The sequence below is a fragment of the Hyaena hyaena genome, unplaced genomic scaffold, assembly GCF_003009895.1.
Source record: "Hyaena hyaena isolate Hyena2069 unplaced genomic scaffold, ASM300989v1 scaffold_4, whole genome shotgun sequence".
NCBI lineage: Eukaryota > Metazoa > Chordata > Mammalia > Carnivora > Hyaenidae > Hyaena > Hyaena hyaena.
In genome coordinates, this window is record NW_024080636.1 from 1931504 (window position 1) to 1954824 (window position 23321).

General features: G+C 54.1%; 2 protein-coding genes across 4 annotated transcripts in view; one reads left to right on the forward strand and one right to left on the reverse strand.

Moving 5' to 3' along the window:
- On the forward strand, nucleotides 1–21225 carry L3MBTL2 (L3MBTL histone methyl-lysine binding protein 2). Of its 3 annotated transcripts, XM_039235429.1 has the most exons (17): nucleotides 1–72; nucleotides 2127–2370; nucleotides 3639–3772; nucleotides 6947–7070; nucleotides 7862–7941; nucleotides 9516–9633; nucleotides 10078–10212; nucleotides 10500–10588; nucleotides 13693–13924; nucleotides 14362–14438; nucleotides 14616–14720; nucleotides 15404–15551; nucleotides 15949–16031; nucleotides 16352–16586; nucleotides 17088–17153; nucleotides 18106–18222; nucleotides 18602–21225. In XM_039235429.1, exons 1-17 carry the CDS (start codon nucleotides 49–51, stop codon nucleotides 18712–18714), a joined length of 2124 nt encoding a protein of 707 aa, XP_039091360.1. In that variant the 5' UTR covers nucleotides 1–48; the 3' UTR covers nucleotides 18715–21225. The 3 variants fall into 3 exon arrangements, with proteins under 3 accessions (XP_039091360.1, XP_039091350.1, XP_039091370.1); XM_039235419.1 differs by lacking the exon at nucleotides 18602–21225 and having other exon boundaries at nucleotides 18106–18579; XM_039235439.1 differs by lacking the exons at nucleotides 1–72; nucleotides 2127–2370; nucleotides 3639–3772; nucleotides 6947–7070; nucleotides 18602–21225 and adding an exon at nucleotides 7667–7757 and having other exon boundaries at nucleotides 18106–18579.
- CHADL (chondroadherin like) overlaps nucleotides 18235–23321 on the reverse strand; it is a 10248-nt gene continuing 5161 nt past the window's right edge. Inside the window, exons 5-6 of the mRNA XM_039235452.1 lie at nucleotides 22780–22978; nucleotides 18235–18298 (exon numbers count right to left, since the gene is read on the reverse strand). Coding sequence (XP_039091383.1) covers nucleotides 18272–18298; nucleotides 22780–22978 — 226 coding nt within the window. The 3' untranslated portion in view covers nucleotides 18235–18271. The remainder of the gene's footprint in view (nucleotides 18299–22779; nucleotides 22979–23321) is intronic.

Consider the following 23321-nt stretch of genomic DNA (forward strand, 5'->3'; position numbering starts at 1 on the left):
TATGGCTTCCTGCACCTGGTGACGGTTGAAGAAACGGTGTTAGGTCTCATGGAGAAGACCCGGGGCGTCGAGGTGAGAAGGAGAGGATTTCTCGTGACTGGGAAAGGGAACCCCGAGAGCCTCGCACGGGCGACCGTTCTTTAGGCCTTTTAGCGACGCCTGGAGGGTGAGAGTGGAAGGATGGATAAACTGAGGTAGGGCCAGTGGCCTCTGGCTCCCACACTGCTGGGGCCGACGTGCGGCGACGAGTTCAGGGCGGAACTGCCTCACCGGCCGGGGGGGAAGGGGCACTGAGCTCAGGACCTCCGAGCTGCTGAGTGTTCTTCGTCTTCCCTCTCTCGTGGTCGTCTCTTTCGGGATTAGGAGGCCCGTCGTCACATCCTGTGGGGACGTGAAGGAGATTAAAGTTTGATAAAACCCACGCGTCTGGAGGGTTCACGTGCACGATCTGCCAGTGTACTCACAACAATCCTGTGTTACTGTTTCGTTGTTAGGGTTAGAGTAGCCGAGGCTATAGGCAGGTGGTGACTCCCCCGGAAGACCACACAGCTGGAAAGTGAAGGAGATGGGCACCCAGCCTGCAGGCTCCGAAACTTCCCGCTCTCCCCCAACCTGCAACCCATGCGCCCTTGAATCCTTTGGCTCTGGGCACCTCCTATTTCTAGTACATCGGCGTGTGTACTTGTAAACCTAGAATGGAACAGCCCAAAGCTTCTATAAGGGTAAAGGAGAGTAAGAATAATAGCTCGCGCTTTTAGAGCTGTCACGACCAGCTGGAAACAGACCTAGGCTTTGCATATGTCAGTCTTCACACCAGGCCTCTAAAGAAGGCTTATTATGTCCGTTGTACTGATGAAGAAACGGCGAGCTGCCAGGGTCAATATCTTACACAAAAATCACAGTTAAGTGGCAGAGCCGGGATTCGAACCCAGGCACATCTGGTTTTTTGAAGGCCAGTGCTTTTAACCAGTAATGATTGCCAACATGTATCAAACACTTGCTACAGGCAAGCCAGTGTTTGGATGGAGTCCCGTACTTATATTACCCATAATTCTCCCGCAAAGCTTCTGACAGAGGTGGTATTATCCTGATTTACAGGTGTGGGAACTGATGCACTGAGAGATTGACCTGCTGCAGATCGTACAGCTAGTCCAGCAGTAGAGATAGTATTCAGCCCTGGGACGTTTTCCACTACATGCCAGGCGGATTGATATGCAGTATCTCATTTATCTTTCTCATCCTGTCTGCCAACTACTTTTCTTATTTCATAGAGGAGATAGTTGAGGCCCAGAGAGGTTAAATGACTTGCCCAAAGGCCCACAGCTGGTGAGGATCGGAGCTGAGTCCAGAGCTATGGTACATACACCACGATGCCGTAACTAGTGCGTCGTCCGCTTCCCAGTTCTTCCCTAGGGCAGTCTGCGTCTGAAATTAACTTTTCTATGGCTGAAATTGTTTCTGAATTCAGATTATTTTGGTGTACATACGCTGAAGGGGGAAGAATGGTTTTCCAGTATACATCTTCCCCAGAAAGTCTTTACGGGATAACTTACTTAGAGTATTTTCACATCATTGTATTCTTTTTAAATCACATTAAAAAGGCATCATGTATAAATCCACAGGATGAGCTTGGTAAATTCCTAATACATACTTTCTGTCTTGTTAAGCTATTCTGATGAGTTGCAGTTAAGAATTGTGCAAACAATGGGGCACCTGGGTGGCTTAGTTGGTTAAGCGTCCGACTTTCGCTTAGGTCATGATCTCGCGGTTCGTGGGTTCGAGCCCCGCGTCGGGCTCTGTGCTGACTGCCAGCTCAGAGCCTGGAGCCTGTTTCAGTCTGTGACTCCCTCTCTCTCTGACCCTCCCCTGCTCACACTGTCTCTCTCTCTCCTAGAAATAAATAAAACATAAAAAAAAATAATAATAAAAATAAAAAAGAATTGTACAAACAAAAGTGATGGTCCTGGTGTTCGCAAAGGGGGTATCTGATTCTGCCTGCCACTTGGCCCAGAGGTGTTGACTTGACCGAGAACTGGAAAGGGAGTTGATAGCCAACCTGCAGCCTTCCCTTCCCCTATACACGAAGTCAGACCTGATTCTCCTGCCTGGTTTGTGTCCTCCCCTAGGAAACTCCATCTTCAGAACCCATGGAGGAAGAGGAGGAAGAGGAAGACGACTTGGAGCTCTTTGGCGGCTATGACAGTTTCCGGAGCTACAACAGCAGTGCGGGCAGCGAGAGCAGCTCCTATCTGGAGGGGTCAAGTGAAGCAGAAAATGAGGATCGGGAAGCAGGGGAGCTGCCCACCTCTCCCCTGCATTTGCTCAGTCCTGGGACTCCCCGCTCCTTGGACGGCAGTGGTTCTGAGCCAGGTGCTTTTGGGAGTGTCCCCTGAAGATGGGGAGGTTCCAGGGGGCTATGGAGGAGGAGGAGGGGAACGCAGGCCATGTGGGCAGAGCCGTCCAGCTGTAAAGAGCTGTTTGCTCTGATGTCTAAGGGCCTGTGAGGGAGACAGAAGTACCCCAAGTAGCCCCAAGGGGCATTTCCTCTGCTGCAGTCTGATTTCAAATCGCAATTTCCTTTGCTCTTTCCTACAACTAATATTTACTTGGCACATGTTAGATGCCAGTCCTTAGTAGGGGCTTCTATATTTGTGTGAATAGCTTGTTGATTTTTAAGCCTAGATGTTGAGAAGAACACCAGAAATGTTCCAATTACTATCTGGGAAAGGACCAGGAATAGCTTGTGGGTTGGATGTGAGGTGTGGGGGCAATACAGAATACAGTGACCCCCAGGGGAGAGGGTTACTGATGACAGTCCCCATGGATCAGCTTCTGAGCTGTGATGCTTGGAAAGCCACTGGACCACTGTGCCAGGGCCTCCAGTGTATGCACTGCCTGTGAAGACAGATGGGCTGGCTAGCTGTGAGGACAGTCCTGTCCCATGGCGCCTAAACTCTCTATAAGAGTGATCTAATATTCTGCCACTTGACTTTTTTCTGCTAGTCTTCTCTTCCTTTCCTCCGCCTCCTTTTTTTTTTTTTTTTTTTTTTTTAAATCTTTCTCCTTTCTATTTTCTTCCAACTATTCTCTTGGAATCTTCGAACTTTGGAACTAGAAAGAACAATTAGAGACCATGGAGTTCAGGAGCTCTCTATCCTGGCTGTGCATTAGGATCACCTGGGGAGCTTTTAACAGACTACAGATGCCTGTGTCCCTCCACAGACCAGTTCATCAGAATCGCAGGCTTGGGTACTCAGGTGATTCTAATATGTCAGGATTGAAACTTTGATCTAGTTCGGTCTCTATAGACAAGAAGACAAAACACCCACAGAAATTAATGGCATTTTAACTTCTCGTTTTCTTCTTTACAAACTTTCCAATACTCCCCCGTTGCCCAGTGGATTTTCCGTAGCTCCACTGTTGACTTATAAGCAAAGGATGCCAGGCAGCGTATCTGAGGCAAAGCAGAGTCAGTTGTATACAAGCCTCCTCTTCCAGTTACAGTTCCTGTCAGTCTCAGTGGGGGCTTGGACTCACCTGGTTAATGCACTGTTCTGTTCAGGTTTTGAAGGGCCCATATTTTGTTGGATTTGGGGTGACCATATCAGAGTGGGTCACACACTAAGTTCTCTTCCCAGCTGTCTGTGAGATGTGTGGTATCGTGGGTACAAGGGAAGCCTTCTTCTCCAAGACTAAGAGATTCTGCAGTGTCTCCTGTTCCAGGAGCTACTCCTCCAACTCCAAGAAAGCCAGTATCTTGGCCAGATTACAGGTAAGAGGCTCACTCGGAAGACCCTTCCTGGGGCCCCAGGAGCTCAGACAGGCACAGCCACGTGGCTAATGGCAAAGGAACCAAGAGGGCTTTGGAAGGAACTTGCTTGTGGCTGTCCGAGCTTGTAAATTTCCTGCTGTTTATTATGCTCTCAAAGTTTAGAGTGCAGAGGAATCAGTTTGTGGAGCTTGTTAAATTATACATTTCTAGAGCCGCCCTTCATTCCCCACCTTCCCCCTCCTCCAGGAGTCTGATGTGTTTAGTAAGTTTTAAAGAAAAGAAGAGCCTTGGGGGAGTCTGACGCCCTTTGGTCTTTGCCTCCTGTTTGTTTGTTTTTTTTCCCTAAGTTTGTTTATTTTGAGACAGCTAGAGCATGAGCAGGGGAGAGGCAGGGAGAGGGGGAGAGAGAGAATCCCAAGCAGGCCCTGTGCTGTCAGCTCAGAGCCCAACATGGGGCTCAACCTCACAAATGGTGAGATCCTGACCTGAGCCCAAATCAAGAGTCTGACGCTTAACCAGCTGAGCCACGCAGGCACCCCTGCCCCAACCTTTATAAACGCTCTGAAAGGAAACTAGGAGACAGGCATACGTTTACCAGCCACGGTGGGTTTAGGAAGTTGATGCCTTGTCTCTGACTCCATGTCATAGGCAGCCACCTAGACAGTCTTACTCATCTTTAGTTAATTATTGACATTCATAGAATAAATGGAAGGATTCTTAAAGAGATGTGTCGTCTCACCCACACATTAGTTGAGAAGTATGCTGAAGTCCAGAGAGGACGAGTGACTTACCTAAGGGGGTTCTACTGGGGAAACAGCAGAACTGGGACTGGAATGTGATCTCAGGTGCCAGACTTCGTGTTGTGTCCTGGTAACAATGGCCACCATCCACAACACTGGTTCTAGCACCTTGCTTGCACGTTGGGGTCACCTGGGAAGTATTTAAAATATTAAAGTTTGGTGCAGCTCTTGATCTTGGGGTCATGATTTCAAGCCCCGCATTGGGTGTAGAGATTACTAAAAAAATAAATAAAGAAGCTTTAAAAAAATAGTAATAAAATATCAATGCTTGGTCTTACTCCCAAAGATTCTCATTTAATTTGAATGGAGTGTGGCCTGGACACAGGGGCTTTATTATTATTATTATTATTTTTTTTTAAGTAATCTCTGCCCCCAACATGGGGCTCTAATTCATAACCCTGAGGTAAGAGTCTTAGGCACCACCTCTAGGAACCTAGCCAGCCAGGGCCCCCCTGGACCCGGGTGCTTGTCATGTGCAGCAGAGCTTGAGACCCACTGCTCTGGCATTTATTGAAAGTCACAGTGGACCAGGTCTGCTTTGTATTTTGTACAGTTTATCTCTCACTTTTGTGAATAACCATTGTTTTTTGTTTCCCTCATTGTGCAGATTGTAGTCAGGGCATAGAAAAATCTCTCTCCTCAGTGAGCTAATGAATAGTATTGTTAATAGCTACAATTCAGGGATACTTGCTAAGCATTTGGGACTGAATCCAACCAACCAATGATATCTTAAAAGTGAATTTTTAGGGGTACCTTAGTGGCTCTCGGTCGGGCGACCGACTTTGGCTCAGGTCATGATCTTATGGTCTGTGAGTTTAAGCCTCACGTCCAGCTCTGTGCTGACATCTCAGAGCCTAGAGCCTGCTTTGGATTCTGTGTCTCCCTCTCTCACTTCTCCTTCCCACCTTGTGTTCTATCAAAAATAAATAAACATTAAAAATATTTTAAGTGAATTTTTTTAATTCCTATTTTATTATTTTTTTAAGTTTTTTTTTCCCCCCAGAGAAATCCCTACACCAAACATGGGGCTTGAAATTACAACCCCAAGGTCAAGAGTTGTATGTTCTACTGACTGAGCCAGCCACATGCCCCTTAAATTCCTATTTTATTTTCTTTTTTATTATTTTTTAAAAATTTCTATCTTATTATTTTCTTAACGTTTGTTTTTGAGAGACAGAGACAGAGTGAAAGCGGGGGAGGAGCAGAGAGGAGACAGAATCCGAAGCAGGCTCCACACTGCCAACACAGAACCAAAGTCAAACCCTTAGCTGACTGAGCCACCCAGGCGCCCCTATTAATCTTTTTTAATGTTTATTTATTTATTTTGAGAAAGCATGAGCAAGCAAGCCAGTGAGGCGAGGGGCGGAGAGAGAGAGAGAATCCCAAGCGGGTTCGTAGCGTGGAGCTCGATCTCACAAACTGTGAGATCATGGCCTGAGCTGAAATCAAGTGTTAGACACTTAACCAACTGACCACAAAGGCACCTCTTAAATTCCTATTTTAAATGCTCAAAAGTTTTTAGTAACTTACTCAAAGACGTTACAAATTGAAGAGCCAGGACTTTTCCCCAGGTCTGTGTGGAATTTAAACTCACATTTTTACTTCACTGATCTTTTTAAATTTAATGTTTTTTATTTATTTCAGAGAGACAGAGAGAGAGAGAGCGTGAGCAGGGGAGGGTCAGAGAGAGAGGGAGATACAGAAGCTGAAGCAGGCTCCAGGCTCTGAGCTAGCTGTCAGCACAGAGCCCTGCGTGAGGCTCAAACCCATGAACCGTGTGATCATGACCTGAGTCGAAGTTGGTGGCTTGACTGACTAAGCCACCGAGGTGCCCCTTCACTGATCTTTTTAAATAAATTCTCTGGCCCTTTCCAATCAGTGCTTAAGTTACAAACTGTAGACCAGATTAGTGGCCTTTCACTTTTGGAGAGGCCCCCATAGAGCACCTGATGAAAGCCACAGACCTGCTCTAGAACATTCGTGTATGTGTACACAGTGTTGCCTCCTGGGCTTCTCTGAAACCCACTCTCTGCCTTAAATCTGTGGGAGCACCTGATGGAGGAGATGGCTGAGAGCTGAAGCTACTAGGAAAAGTCCCTGGAGGAAACAAAGGCTTAAAGAGACGGAAAAGGGAGAACAAGTGTCCCTCCCTGCCCTGTGGCTCCTGTGACCCATCCCTCCCCATCTGAACAATAGCTGACTCTCATCCTTGCAATCCCCACTGAGCCAAGCATTGTTATTGTTATACACTTGAATTACAAATGAATAAACTGAAGAAGTTGAGTGACTGAATCCCAGGATTTAAACCTAGGCAGTCCACATCCCGCCATTAAGCTACACACACACACACACACACACTCTCTCCTCCCTCCAGGGAAAACCACCTACCAAGAAAGCCAAAGTCCTGCACAAGGCGGCCTGGTCTGCCAAAATTGGAGCCTTCCTCCACTCCCAGGGGACAGGACAGCTGGCAGATGGGACGCCGACAGGGCAGGATGGTAAGACAGCAGAACACTGGTGCTCAGAAGCTGCTGTGGGGGTGGGAATGGGGTGCCAGGCCTGGGCTGGCCCTGCTAGGAGCCAGGAATGGGAAGGATGTGCAGCTCCAGAGTGTCCTGCCCCAGGCCCACTGTGGACTGCATCCTCCCTATTTGGTAGGGATTGTGCAGATTACCCCCAAAAATCCCTTTAGTCACTTCTGAGGTACCAGGACCTCTACTCTTGATAGTTCAGAAGCCAAGAATTAGCTTCTTTTCTTTTGTATTGCTCTTAGCCCTGTGGCTTCTGTGTCCTGTGGGCAATGGAGACCCCTGTCTGGTTTGGAGTGGGGTGGTGAGATGAGGAAAGTAGCCTTTCTCTCTTGAGTGGGCCCAGCAGTTTCTGAGCATGCGGGCAATAAGCAGCTCTGCTCTAGGTGGTCTGTTTCTGCCCGTAGTTGAGCTCTACACACTCGAGAGAGAGCTGGAGGGGCCTAGGTGTGTGCCCCTCCCACCCATTCTGCCTGGCTGTGACCAATGAGAGGTTGAGGGAGGTCTCAAGAATTTAAGCCCAAAGGTCTTTGAATTTCCTTGTCATTTCCGGGGAAGAAGGATCAGACATTTTCCCTGAATGTTTCCTCCACTCCTGAGAGTCTGTCACCCTTTGGATAAGGTCCAGCCCCGTTCTGATGGCCACTGGTGGGGCAGGTATGGGGCTGCCCAGGTGGGGAAGGACCTCCTTCTACAGGCTTCTGGGCACCAGGTTCCTAGCAGGGCAGCTGACTCCAACTCTTCCTCTTTCTGCTGTGCAGCACTGGTCTTGGGTTTCGACTGGGGAAAGTTCCTGAAGGATCACAGTTACAAAGCTGCTCCTGTCAGCTGTTTTAAACACGTGAGTGCCATGGAGATGGAGGGGGGGTGGGAGGGCTGAGGTGGGAACTCGGTGCTTGCCACCTGACTCACCCACCAGCCTCAATCATTCCAAGCTGGGCACTGGCACCAGGGAGAGAACAGTGGTGAGGTGTGGGTGGGCGCAGTCCAGCTTTACCACTCGCTCTGGTTTCCCTTTCTGTCCACCTTTTTTTCAGAGTCCTCCCACAAACCCTCCCTGAGGCCTTCTAGCACTGGGCTTCCTCTCTGAGGTGCTCACTCTACTTGTTCACGTAATGGAACTTTGTGCTAGAAATCCTTTCCTCCTTTCTTCCCCAGTGTTCATGTTTTCCCTTTGAAAGCTTGGTGCTTCTGGACTGCCCTGAGCTCCCAGGTTCCTGGGGGACAGATGTGGATGCCTCCTGGAGCCCATTTTGGCACAGAGAAGCCCCCAGAAGAGTGAGGCCAGGAGGGGGCCGGGGTGGGGGGCTAGGCTTAGAGTGGAAGAGCAGGCTGCATGTACAGCCTGTGATAGGCTGCAGGCCAGAGAACTGCCTAGAGCAGCGCTCTCAGTTGGCCTTTCAAGCCAATTTGCTAACACCCAGGAAGTTGAGGAGGAGGTCTCTTAACTCTTGGGAGTCCTCTGACCAGAGTCACATCTAGCAGCCACCAGACTCTGGGGAGTGCCGTGGACACGGACAGTCGGAACGTCTCACTCTAGTCTGAGTTCTGTTGAAGGCGCACAGCTTCTTTAGTGGGAAGCTCTTTTGCCCTAAGTTTTCACTGCAGGGAAATCCCGTCACACTTTGCACTCAGCACACCGGATTCAGTAAGCTCTGCCAGGCTGACCCCTTTGTGCCTGGGTAGCAAAACCATTTCTAGGTTCTGTGACAGACCCACTCTCTGGCCAGAGAGGTAGAATGGGATACCCCAATTAGCTTAAGCCAGGGCTGAGGATGAAAAATAGGTGAATTTCTCCAAAGGAGATTCAAGGTGCTGTTGGTTCAAAGTAAGGTTTAGATATTGGGGGAAAGGCCAGCAAAAAGGTCCGCTGCTGATGGAGAGCATCTGAAGAGGAGATTGGTTGGAGAGGTAGAGAAAGAATGTGCCAGAAATAGTGTGTGGGTAGACAGCTCTGAGAGCCGGCGTGGTGACGGCTGAGACACTAGGGCCAGGCTTGAGTATGGACTGAAAGAGGTGGTATTTGTGCCAAGGACTGTGCCTGGCATGTGGTGAGCACTAGGAGATGTTATGTGTCGTCACTGATGCCCAGACCACAGGTGTGCTGTGCCCAGGACTGTACAGTGAGAAGGTGGCTCTGTAAAGATCAGCACCCGGGGCTGACGATTCCAGAATATGATCACTGCACCGGCCCTCCCCTCCCCTCCCCCCTCCCCCCATGTCTTGACTCAGCTCTTGGAGGACAGTGGACTGTCTTGCTCATCTCTTCATCCCTAGTCCCATGCCTGGCTTGGAGTGACAGTGTTGTGAGAAGTTGAGGGGCAGAGAAGGACATGATGACCCATGAGGACAGCCACCCTTCCCTGTCTGCTCAGGCAGCTCACTGTCCCCCCAAATGCTCTCGTGCCCCCACAGGTCCCACTCTATGACCAGTGGGAGGATGTGATGAAGGGGATGAAGGTGGAGGTGCTCAATAGCGACGCCGTGCTCCCCAGCCGGGTGTACTGGATTGCCTCTGTCATCCAGGCCGCGGGTGCGTATTCCTCTGGCCAACGCAGGGTCTGGGTTTGGAGAGTGACATCCCCACGCGGGTGGGCAGTATTGCAAGCTGAGGTTGGCTGCATCAAACAAACAAAAGGCCCACCCACTGGAGTTTCTGCCTCCCTCCTTGGGATTCGCCCACCGTCCCTGGCTTCTGGGAGGCCACAGAGCATGGCAAGTTTGCAAACTCCCCCTTTTAAGGTTTTTTTTCCAGGGACGGTCAGCCTATAAAAAACTCTCAGTGCGGTGCTATCCTGCTTTCCCAGGACTTGGCATGGGTTTATTCTGGCTGTGACCGTTATGGACAACAGGGACCCCACTTGCCTGGAAGGAGTTCTTGGAATACGAGTCAGTTTAGTCTGGAAAAGAGGGAAGGCCTGAGAACATGCCTTTCCCCGTCCCACCCTCCCTCACTGGTGCCATTTCCTTCTTCCAGGGTACCGGGTGCTGCTCCGGTACGAAGGCTTTGAGAATGACGCCAGCCATGACTTCTGGTGCAACCTGGGAACAGTGGATGTCCACCCCATTGGCTGGTGTGCCATCAACAGCAAGATCCTGGTGCCCCCACGCAGTGAGTTGACCAGAACCTTCCCTGTCCTGTTTCCCACAGAGCCCATGGTAGAAGGGGGCACCTCTTGTCTTAGGTTAGACCAGAGCAGAACTCACTGGCCAGCCCGCTTTCTGTCCTCCCCAGTCCCAGGGGACCCGGGGCAGACAGGTGGTAGAGCTGGTTTTAAAGATTCAGGTTTTAAAGATGCGAACACTGGCCTGAAAAGGCCGAAATCAGTTGCTCTGGCACTCCCTGTTGGCAGGAGTGCAGTCAGGCTGTGTAACCAGGGTTCTGCTGTGTCTCCACAGCCATCCATGCCAAGTTCACCGACTGGAAGGGGTACCTCATGAAACGGTTGGTGGGCTCCAGGACGCTTCCTGTGGATTTCCATATCAAGGTCTGGCAGTGAGCCCTTGGGGTCTCCTAAGTGATCTCCTTCGTGCCCCTCTCCCATTTTCTCTGTCCAGGCTACTCACTGGAGTATTTTCCCAAAGACTCCCTTGCTTGGTAGTTTTTAGCAGCCTCACTTTTCTTTTTTGTTGTTGCTTTAATTTTTTTAATGTTTATTTACTTGAGAGAGAGAGAGAGAGAGAGTGAGAGCGAGCGAGCGAGCAAGCGAGCAAGCTGGGAAGGGGCAGAGAGAGAGACACACAGGACCTGAAGCAGGCTCCAGGCTCTGAGCAAAACCCACAAACCGTGAGATCATGACCTGAGCTGAAGGCAGACGCTTTAACCAACTGAGCCACCCTGGTGCCCCCCAGCTTCCCGTGTCTCAGGGAAGGGTGTGGGTTGCTGCTCCCTTCCGGCTTAGTGTCTGCCTCTTCACCGATCCAGCCGAGGCGGTCACATTGCTTTGTCTCCCGTTTGCTCCTCCAGATCCTTACCTTTGCACATAGCATTTTTCAGGAACATTTTCTGTCCTCCCCAATCCCAGGGGACCCAGGGCAGACAGGTGGTAGAGCGGGGTTTAAAGATTCAGGTTTTAAAGTTGCGAACACTGGCCTAGAGAGGCCGAAATCAGTTGCTCTGGCACTCCCTGTTGGCGGGAGTGCAGTCAGGCTGTGTAACCAGGGTTCTGTGCAGTATTTATTGCATAGATTTTATGAAGCATGTGTATCCATGCCAAGATACCTGTATATAGACCCTGTATTTAGGACTCACCAGTCTGGCAGAGGAAACAAAGTCAAGTACAGAAATAATAACATGTACATATATATTTTTTAGTTTATTTATTTAAGTCATCTCTACACCCAATGTGAGGTTCCAGCTTACAACCCTGAGATCAAGAGTCACATGCTCTGTCGACTGACCCAGCCAGGGACCCCTAAGCACAGAAATAATTATAAATAGCCTTGGTTCTGATCCAGAGGTGTGCCTCCAAATCATCCCTGTAGCTTTTTTATTTTAATTTTTAAAAATTGAGCTCGTTCGCATAGGGCTCCTGCTGCCTCTGAGGGCTCCTGGCCAGGCGCTTACAGGTGTGCTTCACAGCAGCCAGCAGGGGGACCCAGAGCAGGTGCTGCCGTGATGCATGGCTTCAAGGAAGGCTTCATGGAGGAAAGGCATCTGAATTCTACCCCGATGGGTAGGGTGTGGGTAGGATGGAAGCCGACAGCTGAAAATAGGGATGGCATAGAAGCTGGGCCCATCTCATCAAGGCACCGGACGCCTGGTGCAGAGGTTGCCACCCTCAGCTGGTGGAGAGTGGAGCGGGCCTTTGGTAAGGAATGGTTCCCGTGCCTCAAGGAAGCATTCGCTGGCTTTTTTCCCTAAAGTAGAAATGATTTTTTTTCCTTTATTTGACCTTGTTGGGTACCATCCATTTGCTCTTTATTTCTCTGTATTTTGCTAATTTATCGTTTCATTCCCTTTCCAACAAAACCATAAGCTTTGTTTGCCCCGCTTTTCAGAATGCCTTGCACGGTTGATGGATGCAGCATTTGAAAACCAGCATTCACTCAGGTGGCCCTTGCCTGAGGGCAGGCAGGTGATTGTGGGTGGTGCAGGCCACTAGCGTCATCCAGGTGGCCTGGTCTCTGCCTAAATCAAAATGAGCTTGATTCCTGGGGGCAGAGCATGGTTCTGTGTGAACCGGTCAGCAAGCGTGCAATGACTAGGTGTCTCGTACCCAGGCCTGCGGTGGATACGGAAGCAGCTGCCTCTGAGGCTTGGGGGCCGGTCGGATAAAGGGGGCGGGTTTGTGAACGAAGCTCTAATCCACACCCGGTCCAGTTCTGTGGACGCCCGCAATGTGATAGAGGCCGAGTACATTGTTTTGAATGAAATGCTGAATGCAGGGTCAGGTGTGTATATGTGTTTGTCAGGTGAGAAAAAACATTAACTGAGCACTAATTCTGTGCCTGGTTGTGTGCGTGGACCTGAGGAGGTAGAAATGAATCCTACCAAACCTGGCTTCTGCCCCTGCCGGGCTCAAGTTCTGGGTGTCACTAGCCAAAAGGGGCACTGAAGTGGTACTGGGCTGTGGGCTACACTGGGTGGGTGCAAAAGAAAGGAATGTCAGGAAGGGCTAGGAGGGGGAAGTGGCCCAGGGACCCCAACCCAGGCCTCACCCTGAGTCTCTCTCCTCAATGAGCCAGTCAGGCAGTGGTCTAGGGGTGTTCCAGGCCTTGAGCTGAGGGCTGAAGGGTCTGTGATGTAGGGCTCTGTATGCACTTTTCCTGGTGGCTGCTTTGTGACCTCTGAGGTGCTCCCCCTCCTGGTAGGCTTTGAAATAGCACTGCTCAGCCCCCACCAGGCCTAGGCTGGGTGGGGCTGGTTTTCCCTGGGGCTGTTAAGCTCTACAGGTCTCAGGGGTCCCATTTCCCTGCCCCAGGCAGGCCAGCACTGAGTCACAGTGAACCAAGAGAATCCCCTACCCTCATTCGTGGCCTGCCATCAGGCCTGTAGGTAGGACAGCGTGTGGGCATTTTGGTCCCCCTCCCTTGCTGGGTCAGAGTAGGAAAGCCGTTCAAAGCTGCAAGCCATGGGGTTCAGAGCTATAATTTGGCATTTGGAGACACTGGGGGACTCGGCGCTCCAGACACAGTGCAGTATGTGCCATCCATCCGGGGGGGGGGGGGGAGTGGGAAGGACCACAAGGCTGGACCCTAGGACCAGTTTCAAGGCCCAGCTGTGGCACCAATGGCTCTGGGTGAGTCGGGGTGAGTCACTTGAGCCCTCTGGGGTACCTGTTTCCTTAGTCTGAAACGGGTCTCGTAATTCCCACCATGCTGACTTGCTGGCATTTTGGTGCGTACGTTGTAAGCTGTGTGCTGTCCCTCAGTATCCTCGTGGGGAATTGGGGGTTCCGACTGGGCATTCCTGTCCCACAGGGGTTGAACTTGGCAGGAGGGGAAGGCTCATCTGTTCACTTCTTTGACTTAGTGTTGGGTGTGGTTCTCCCACACCTTCCCTGTTCTCTGGATGCTTTTAAGAGACAGAACAGGAAGGTGGGTGGGAGGGTCCCCAGGACCACAGCAGGCCTGTGTTCTGACATTGCAGATGGTAGAGAGCATGAAGTACCCTTTTCGGCAAGGCATGCGGCTGGAGGTGGTGGACAAGGCCCAGGTGTCACGGACCCGCATGGCCGTGGTGGACACAGTAATTGGGGGTCGCCTTCGGCTCCTGTATGAGGATGGCGACAGTGATGACGACTTCTGGTGCCACATGTGGAGTCCCCTGATCCACCCAGTGGGTTGGTCACGGCGTGTTGGCCATGGCATCAAGCTTTCAGGTTAGCAGAGCCCCGGGCCAGTGTGACCCCAGGTTCTGCTGCTCCAGGGCCTAGGTGGGAGCATCTCTGTACCCCACAACAATCTTCTGTGGTAGAGGTGACTATCTCCACCATGTGGATGGTGATAACAAGGTCCAGAGAGGTTGGGTTATTTGACCAAGGTCCCTCAGCTTGTAAGTGGTAAGATCAATTTGCACCTAGCTGCAGACCCCATCCTCTCCCATGTGATGTGGAAGGCATCTGGATCTGAAGGGTTCAGATCTCCCTACAGGGAGCTCCTGATGTTTCCTGTCTTCTGGTCTGGGGTCGGGGGAGGCAGGTAGGAGGTGTTAAGATACAGGGCAATCCCGCCATTTCTGGGAGTAGTATGGAGGTGGCCCTGTTAGCAGCTTCCAACTCAACTTCTCTCCCTTGCCTCCCCCTGCCATCTCCCCAAGAGAGGCGCAGTGACATGGCCCACCATCCCACCTTCCGGAAAATCTACTGTGATGCTGTTCCTTACCTGTTCAAGAAGGTGAGGCACAGCCTTTGGACACTTTTCATCTTGGCCACAGGTCAATTCCAGGCCTTGGGACCCTGGGATGTTCCTTTCCTTCCCCGTCTCCCTCCCAAGCCTATAGCAGGTGAGGCCTGCTCCCCCACCCTCCCCCTGGGCTGCCCAGAGATTCCCTAGCTGTCCCGTTCCTTTAAGGTTCGAGCTGTCTACACGGAAGGCGGTTGGTTTGAGGAGGGGATGAAACTGGAAGCCATCGACCCCCTGAATCTGGGCAACATCTGCGTGGCAACCATCTGCAAGGTGAGCCTGGGCCTGACCCTGCAGCCTCTAGTGTGGCTTTCTGAAGCCATCGAGGCAGCGCCGAGCTCTGCACACCTTTCCCGCTCCGGCTGCTCCTAGAGCACTGGACTTCTGTGAGTAGGGGACCTATCTGCTCCTTGCTCAAACTCTGCCTTCGTGTAGGGTCCGAGGCACTTTGGACAGGTACTTCCGGGACACCTGGCCTGAGCCTGGCCCTGTGTCAGATGTAGGCCCCACCCTGCCAGCCCCCCTGGAGGCCTTTCCACTGCCACGTGTCCTCTCCCTGGAGGGCTGGCCTGGCTGTAGCCATAGCCGGGCTGACTGTGCTGTGCACCGTACGTTATTGCTGCGGCCTGAGGAGTGAATGGCCCCTGGGGACATGCTGATTTGTCCAGCCAGTCTTCTCCAGGCTGGGCCCGTGTGCTCACCATGGAAAACACTGGCAAAGAGACAGATGTAGTCCCTGCGGGAACAGCAGTTGCTGTCCAGTGAGGAAGGTAAATAATGTCATACATATGGGTTCCAGGGGCGCTGAGTGCTCTGAAGCAGAAGCTCGGAGAAGCTGAGATCTAGCTCTCCGCATACAGAGCTGATCCATCGGCTCTCTAGCTGCCTTTCCTTCGGATGGGGGGGTACAGTTGATGATACCATGGTGTCTGCCTTCTCCCCACCCCACCTGCTAGGTTCTCCTGGATGGCTACCTCATGATCTGTGTGGATGGGGGGCCCTCCACGGATGGCTCAGACTGGTTCTGTTACCATGCCTCCTCCCACGCTATCTTCCCAGCTACCTTCTGCCAAAAGAATGACATTGAGCTCACACCACCTAAAGGTAAGACTGGCCTTACAGTCAGAAAGGGCAGAGTGTGGCCACAGGTCCAGATTCCTGGCCAAGCCAGACCCTGGGGTGTGGAGTCTAAGTGGATTGGAAGTGTCTGAGCCACCCAAGGCCAACACCACCAGCCCTTACACTGGGCTGACCGGGCTTCATGACTAATGTGTGGCTTGGCGAGCAGAGCTCCAGCCTATTCCTTTGGGCAGTACAACCTGTACAACAGGACCATAGTCCTAGAGCAGGCACCAGCCTGGGAAGGAGAGAAGAAGGCTGCTGGGGAGACTCCTGGCTGGGTCCTGATCCAGCTGCAGGTGCCCTTTGGCATGTGCTCCTTTTCTGGACTCCCTCCTGCCTCCCCTCCTCTCCTCCACGTCTGCACTGTCTGCTTCTCCAGGCTACGAGTCACACACCTTCAGCTGGGACACCTACTTGGAGAAGACCAAGTCAAAAGCAGCTCCATCGAGACTCTTTAACATGGTGAGGAGATTGAGAAAGCATGGGGCCTGGGGCGGCCCTGCCTACTGTCAGGATAGTTCGTTCCAACCCCCTTCTCTTCCCTTGAGTCAGTACCGGAGACCAGCCACTTCCGGGGAGAAGTCCCAGACTGCTGTAGGCATGCTGCCGCACACTCGAGCCGGTCCCTTTCCCAGAGGGGCTGGTGCTTGGGAGCAGAGGCAGCTGCATGACTGTCAAGGGACCCTCCCCCACAGGCACGCCCAGCCCATTGCCTCTCCCCAGTTGTGCCCCCCCTGGGGCAGGGAGCTGGCCGCCGTGGTCACTGCTTCGTCCCCCCCCAGGACTGCCCCAACCACGGCTTCAAGGTGGGCATGAAGCTGGAGGCCGTGGACCTGATGGAACCCCGCCTCATCTGCGTGGCCACAGTGAAGCGGGTGGTGCACAGGCTCCTCAGCATCCACTTTGACGGCTGGGACAGCGAGTACGACCAGTGGGTGGACTGTGAGTCCCCGGACATCTACCCCGTCGGCTGGTGTGAGCTCACCGGCTACCAGCTCCAGCCGCCCGTGGCCGCAGGTCTGGGCTCTCGCAGCCCCAAGAGACTCTTGACTTTGCTTTCCTTTTTCCTTCCTGCCAACCACTCCCCCTGCCCCATGCCTACCTCATTCTGTGGCATGAGATCAAGAAGTCTCCTGGACCACTTCCAAGTCAAGAGTGGCCCTTGTGTCCCCTCCTCCTGCTCCTGACTGCTCTGTCTCCCTCTCCCTCTGGCCTGCAGAGCGCCTTCCTTGATCTTGCCCACTCTGTCATATGCTCGTGCCTTTGTGCACCCAGGTAAACCGCCCAGGTCCCTCGGAGCAGCCCTGGTGACGAGGGTGGGAAGAAGGGACAGCTGCTCTCCAGTCCCTCCCCTCGGCCTCCCTCCCCCATTCTCATTGCCCAACTCTGGCTTTCCTTCTTGGGGTGTCCCGTGTGTGGGGGAGGCTAGTGAGGGTGGCCAGGGGGTCTTGGGATGAGCCTGTACCTCGTTCTCTTAGAGCTCTCTTCTTACCTCTTACCCTCATCTTTCAACAACAGAGCCGAGCACACCTCTGAAGGCCAAAGAGGCTACGAAGAAGAAAAAGAAACAGTTTGGGAAGAAAAGTAAGTGCTGCACTCAAGCAGCCGGGGCTGGTGTGCGGCCTGGGGCCGGCTGGGCCTGTGTCCCCGGATGCGGAGCGGGGTCCCCCCTTAGGTAGCGCTCCTCTCGCTCCCTCCGTCTCCTCTTCTTTGCCCTTTGGCCCCAACATGCCTGTCAGCCCATGTCTTAAGGGACCCGAGGACAAATAGGGAGTCGTCGGTCTCTGGCAGTGGTCAGGATGGCGAGGAAAAAAGGCAAGAGATTGTAATTATAAGCGGGAAAAGGGGGAGGGATCCCAGTCTCTGCTGCCCTGTGGTCAGAGTCACCACGACCCCATCGGCTGTTTGAAAGTACGAGTTATGGTGGCAGTTTCTCCCCAAGCCTGTCCTTCTTCACTTGTGACGCCCAGGGATGACCGCGAGGGGCAGCCACTGAACTTGGTGTCATTTCCAGAGGCGGGGCCCCACTCTTAACAGATCCTGAGCCCTGTGTGGGCTCCACTGGAGGGGCCGCAGGTGGAGAGGGGCAGGGAGGAGAGGTGAAGCCATCCTCCTGAGCTGTGGGCGTGTGGCGTGAGGTCCTCTCCACAATGTACACAGAAGACACTGTCCAGAAACAGGAGGAGGAGGAAACAGACGGGGTCAGGATTAAGGTCACGTGAGGGTTTGGGGTTGATCACGTGGGAAGACCCTGTACTGTTCACGAGAGTGGGCCTGGGAAAGTCCCCTCACAGGTGGAGAAAGGAGGGACCGGAAGAGGGAAGGAAGGCCCCGCAAGCAGGACGGGTGGTGGTGACCCCCCACTGGAGACCACCTCTCCGGGCTTCGGGCGCACAGCCCTGAGGGGCGACGTTGGCGTTCGGGCCCTCGGTTCCCCCAGGTGCCACCGCCCCTGCTCACCGCTGGCTGACACCCAGCCTTCAAGCCGCATGTGGATGCTGCCTTGTGCTGGGTTTAATTCGGTTTTTATTCAAAGGGAAAAGAATACCACCGACCAAGACCCGGCCCCTCAGACAGGGGTCCAAGAAGCCCCTGCTGGAGGACGACCCGCAGGCCGCTGAGAAGAGCTCGTCGGAGGCGGTTCCTGAAGAGAGTAAGAGCCTCCCGGGCGGGGTCCCGGCAGGGCCGGCCTGCACCGGTGCTCAGAGGCGGCCCTTCTCCTTCCCCACCTGGGCACAGAAGAGGAGAGTCAAGTGTGAAGGGACTTCTCTGGGCACCAAGCAGTCCTTCTTGGACAACTGGGCCTGGAGAGCTTCCCAAACACCCACCCCCGACTCTGAACGGAGCCGCACACCTCCAGCCTCTCCATCTCTGCAGCCCGCCCCGCAGGGGGAAGGCGCCATTCCCGCCTCCCCGCCACATCCTGAGGGCCCCCCTTCACAGGGAGCCAGAGCCTGAGCCCCCTGCCCTTCCGGCGTTGCACACACACTCACTGTGTTCTCCCCGCCCTCCCCACCTCCCTTCCTCTTTAGTCATTGCTGTGCGTGTGAAGGAAGAGCATCTAGACATGGCCACAGCTGACAAAGCCCCGAGTCCAGAGCTGCCTGTTCCCATCGAGAACATCAAACAGGAGACAGACGACTGAGCCTTCCCCACTGCCAGCCCGGGGCTTCTCTGTTGCCACCGCCCCTCACCCCACTTTAGTTGGGAGAATGAGCCTTCTTTGCATAAGTTCTGCCATGTGCCGTGAAGGCCGGGCCCCCAAGGACCTGGATCCTCCTGACTGGCACTGCCTGAGGCCTGCACGTTTGTCTCTGAGCGTCTCCTCCAGCTAGAGTTCCCGAAGCTCTCACAGTAACCCCCCCCCCACACACACCCACCACACCCCTCAGCTGCCAGGGTACGGGGGCTGCCCCCGTCACACTGGAGGACAAGTCAGTGAAGGGTGCATGTGTGTGTCTGAGCAAGTCCTGTAATAAAGGCTCGGAGCAGCTCTCTGAGGGGGAGGCTGTGGCAGGGTGGTGGTGGGTGGTGCGGGTGCCTGAGAAGCAGCCACGTGAAGCAGCCTCTAGCCTCTGGGGTTGGCACCTGGCTCCTCCTAGCACCCTAGGGAGGTCGGGGAGCCCCATGCAGGCACCCAGCCCTGGCAGCTAAGAGGCAGTGACCAGGATGCAAGTTTCAGTGGCTGGTGGGGTGGCCTTGGCCTGTTTTTGCTGCTGGCATGAGTACTGACTCCGGTTTCCTAAATGGAACAGTGTAGGGGTGGAGCCTGCTCCCCCGGCAGGGGGCAGGCAGGGACCTGGGAAGGGGAGGGGCTGCAGAGGTGGCGGGGAGGCCACAGCTGGAAGGGAGGCAGCCACCAGAGCTGTGCATAACCTGCTCTGAGCCCGGCTGGGCTGGGGCCTGTCCTTTTCACCCCACTTCTCCCCAGTTAACAGGGAGAGACTGGGCTTGCTGGGTGGGGTGCTGGCCGTGTGTTTGCTCAGGGCCTGGGCTGTTTGGGGTTCCCCAGAGGTGGGGTGACCAGCCCAAGTGGAGCTGATTTTCAGTCATTTCTTCCAGAGAATTTGATCCTGACTCTTTTGCTAAAGGCACTAGGAAGCCCCACCTGGTGTAGAAACCAGGCCCAGAATGCAGCCTTTCGGTGCAACCCGCATTCCCCAGGAAGTGACTAGATTTGGGACCCAGTGAAGATGAAGGACAGAGGGGCCATGCCCTCCCCTGCTTTACTCACACCACAGACCCGGGCAGTGATGGCTCCGTGGCCTTAGTCCCCAGGGAGGAAGGCAGCCAGGATACGCACTTGGGCCCTGCCGTGTGCCCGTGGTCCTGGTCCTGGCAGAAGCGGGCTCACCCCCAAACCCCCTGAGTTTGGGGGTCCAGTCTGACTGGAGCTTCTGGGAAAACTGGACCATATGGGATTGCGGCCTTTAGCTCCTTCTTCCTGGATGAAGTGATGCCTACACGTGTCCCGATAAGGACGGCAGGGGCCGAGGACGAGTCTGGCTGCCGTCCCAGCCCTTGACTGGCCGCCCGGCCCTCCTGAGGTCCTTTGTCATCTTTCTTAGAGCCGAGTGTGTTGTGATATGGCACCTCCCGGTGTCAGTTACGCAGGCTGGCTTCACACAGGAGGACGATGAATAAATGTTGCCTGTCATCTTTTGAACGCCCCGTCTCCATAGCAACCACACGCTGGTGCTCCTTCCTTACATTTCTGCCACTCCTCTCCTGCAAGAGTCCCCAGAGGCCCGGCCTGTGCCTCGTCTGCCCCATGGCCTGGTGCTGAGTTAGCCCCAGTGAGGGTGTGATGCCAGAATGCACGTGACCCGTGTTGCTGGGGCCTAAAGATCGAGCTCGTCCGTCCCGGTCGGAGGTGTTGGCTTCCGGGATGTTTTCACTCCGGGCACAGGGCCAGCTTTGCACCTCAGTTGCCCTTGGGGAGAACTGGTGGACTTGGAGTCCAGTGCGGGGGGGTGGGGGGGGCTGCTGGCTGGGAGGTCCTCCTAAAGCACCCCTTCCCCGCCCTGTGCTGCGGACTAGCCCAGGTGCAGACGCACGCACCCCCTTTACTGTCGCCCAGTCTAGACACAGCTCTGCTTGACGGGTGGGGGCAGCAACGGAACTGCGGATTACAGCCCTCAGGCGCCGGTTTAGGCACGTTTCCACAGCTTCGCGCGTCTTCACAGGGGCCCTGGGGTTATCACAGTAACTTGGTTGCTCAAATTCACAACAGTAAAATGACAGCGGCGGGATTAAATCCAGGGTGGTCTGCTGTGTTACAGCCGGTCCTCATTCATTCATGCATTCATTCAGCATCTCTTCTGAAGCGTCTTCCACATGCCAGACATCACGCTAGAGTTTGGGGCCTCGAAAGATAGCGAGGCATGCACGGTCCAGCCGTGGCCATCAGCAAGGTGAACGCGCCCAGCATAGAACAGGGCTCAGGGCCCTGTGTGACCCTTGAGGTCAGGGGCCTTCTCTTCCCACCACCTCCCCCTTTTTTTAAGTAGGCTCCACACCCAACATAGAAATGAGGTAAAGAATCCCATCTTCTACCACCTGAGCCAGCCAAGCACCCCAGGGCCCTTTTAATCCCTTTGTATTCCTGGAGGGAAACTGCCTCTTTAAACAAAATAAAAATGAAAGACCTATGTAACCCCAGGGCTAGCATTTGGTGGCCTATCTCCGCGTCGGAAAGGGTGGAGGAATGGGACAGTCTCAGGTGTATCAATTCCTGCCACAGCCGGGATGCGGGGACAGGGAGTCAGGACTGCAGAGTCTCCCCTTCTCACTAAAGCCCGGGCCTGCAGCTGGACCCGGCAGAGCCAAGCTCGGCCTCTCTCGCGCTCCGCACCCCCACCCCCACCCCCGGGCTGCCGGGCTGCCGCAGGGAGGGAGCACCGATGCTGACCTTAGCAGGAAGTCAGCGCCACGCAAGTGTCAGCTGAGATTAATGCCACTGTCAACGCTAATTCCAGATCTGATCTCCAAGTCACCATAGCTCACCTTCAGCTTGGGGTTTTTTTAGGGGTTCCTTCCTCCCAGCCTAGCTCACAAGGAGCACTAATGAATTATGTCCCCCGCCCCCCCTGCAAAAGATGTACATCAGAGTGAGACCTTACTTAGAAATAGGGTCTTCACAGAGGTAATCAAGATAGAACAAGGTCATTAGGGTGGGTCCTAATCCAGTAGGATTCCTGCCTTATGAAAAGGGGGAAGTGGACTGGAATCTAGCAGGAGGATGTGAAAGGGATGGGGGAGGGATGTCGTATAGCTGCACTGTGCTGCCAGGGGACATCCGGGGCTACCAGAGGCTGCGAGGGGGACGGACAGAGGGACCTCCCCTGCAGTCTTCAGAGGGAGCACAGCCCCGCCAACGACACTCTCCTCTTGGACTAAGAACCCCCAAAACAGACAAAAATGTCTTGTCCTAAGCCACCCAGTGTGCGGTACTTTTTTACAGCACCCCCTGGGAACTAATATACCTTCTAATGGTCCCCAGGCACCCCAAGTCTTCCCAGCGCAGGTCCAGAGGCTGAGCCTTCATCTCACCAGGACCCACTTTTCTGTTCTCATTGTCCCTCTTAGGACCAGCCTCTCCCCTAGCGGCCCTGCCGCACCCTGACCACACAGCAGCGGTCCCCACGGGCAAGGGCACCCGGATCCTGCTCCCTGTTCTCCGACGTGCCGCACAACTTGGCTACAACCAAGGGCTTGAGGATGCGAGCATAAATGTCAGGCGGGTGACAGAACGACACCAAGCGGGGTCCGGCTCACGGCTGCCGAGCAGGGGGAGGCCGCGACAGCACCTGCGCTCCTGCTCCTTCTGGCCCAGGGGTGACCTTGAGGTCAGAAAACTGGGATCGACGATGATCCAGCAAATATGGTGACAGTGGCATTACTTTTAGAAACAGATTGGGGTAGGTATTCTGTGGCTTAGCGGAAAGGCCAGTGTCCCACACACAGGATGAACCAGTGTCGTCGTTTCCTTACAAACCCACCTGGCCCACCGGGTGGCGGGGGGAGGGCGGGGGGGGGGGCAGCTGAGGCTCGGGGACAGACATGACTGAATGGAAATGAATGGAAACAGCAGAGTTTTTGCCCAGGTCTGGAACCACATGAATTAGGACCAAGAGAAGTCAGACCCCTGCTACCCTGGGGGCTTTGGAACCTGACCCACCCAGCCGAGGCCTCCCGTCAACCCGCCAACCTTGTCTGCTCTCCTCCGTCTCCCCGTCCTGGGGCTGCTCCTGGCGCTGGGCCTGGTGGCCGGCGTCCGCTTGGCCTTCCTGGCAGCCCAGCCCGGGCAGGTTTCAAAGACAGCCGTCGCAGCCTTCACCCTCTGGCCGCGGGCACTGGGAGGGCTGGCACACGTGGCCCCCACCCGCAGGTTCAGCCCAGTGAGCCACCTGAGGAGAGGAGAGAGTTAGGGTGCCCACTGTGCCGAGCCCTTCCTGAGGAGGCCAAGGAGGTCCTGAGGACCTGGCGGTGAGGGTGGACTCTGGAGGGAATCCTGCCCCAGCCCGTCACTGATTAGGGGACCCAGAGCGAGTCACTTCAAACCTCAGATCCCTTCTCTGTAAAAAGGGGATAGTAATAGTAATAATTAGGGTGCTCCAGACACTGTTCAAATCAACCTATATATGCTAGCTGACGAGGTAGCCCTTTAAAAAAAAATTTTTTTTTAATGTTTATTTTTGAGAGAGAGAGAGCACGAGTCGGGGAGGCCCAGGGAGAGAGAGAGGGAGACAC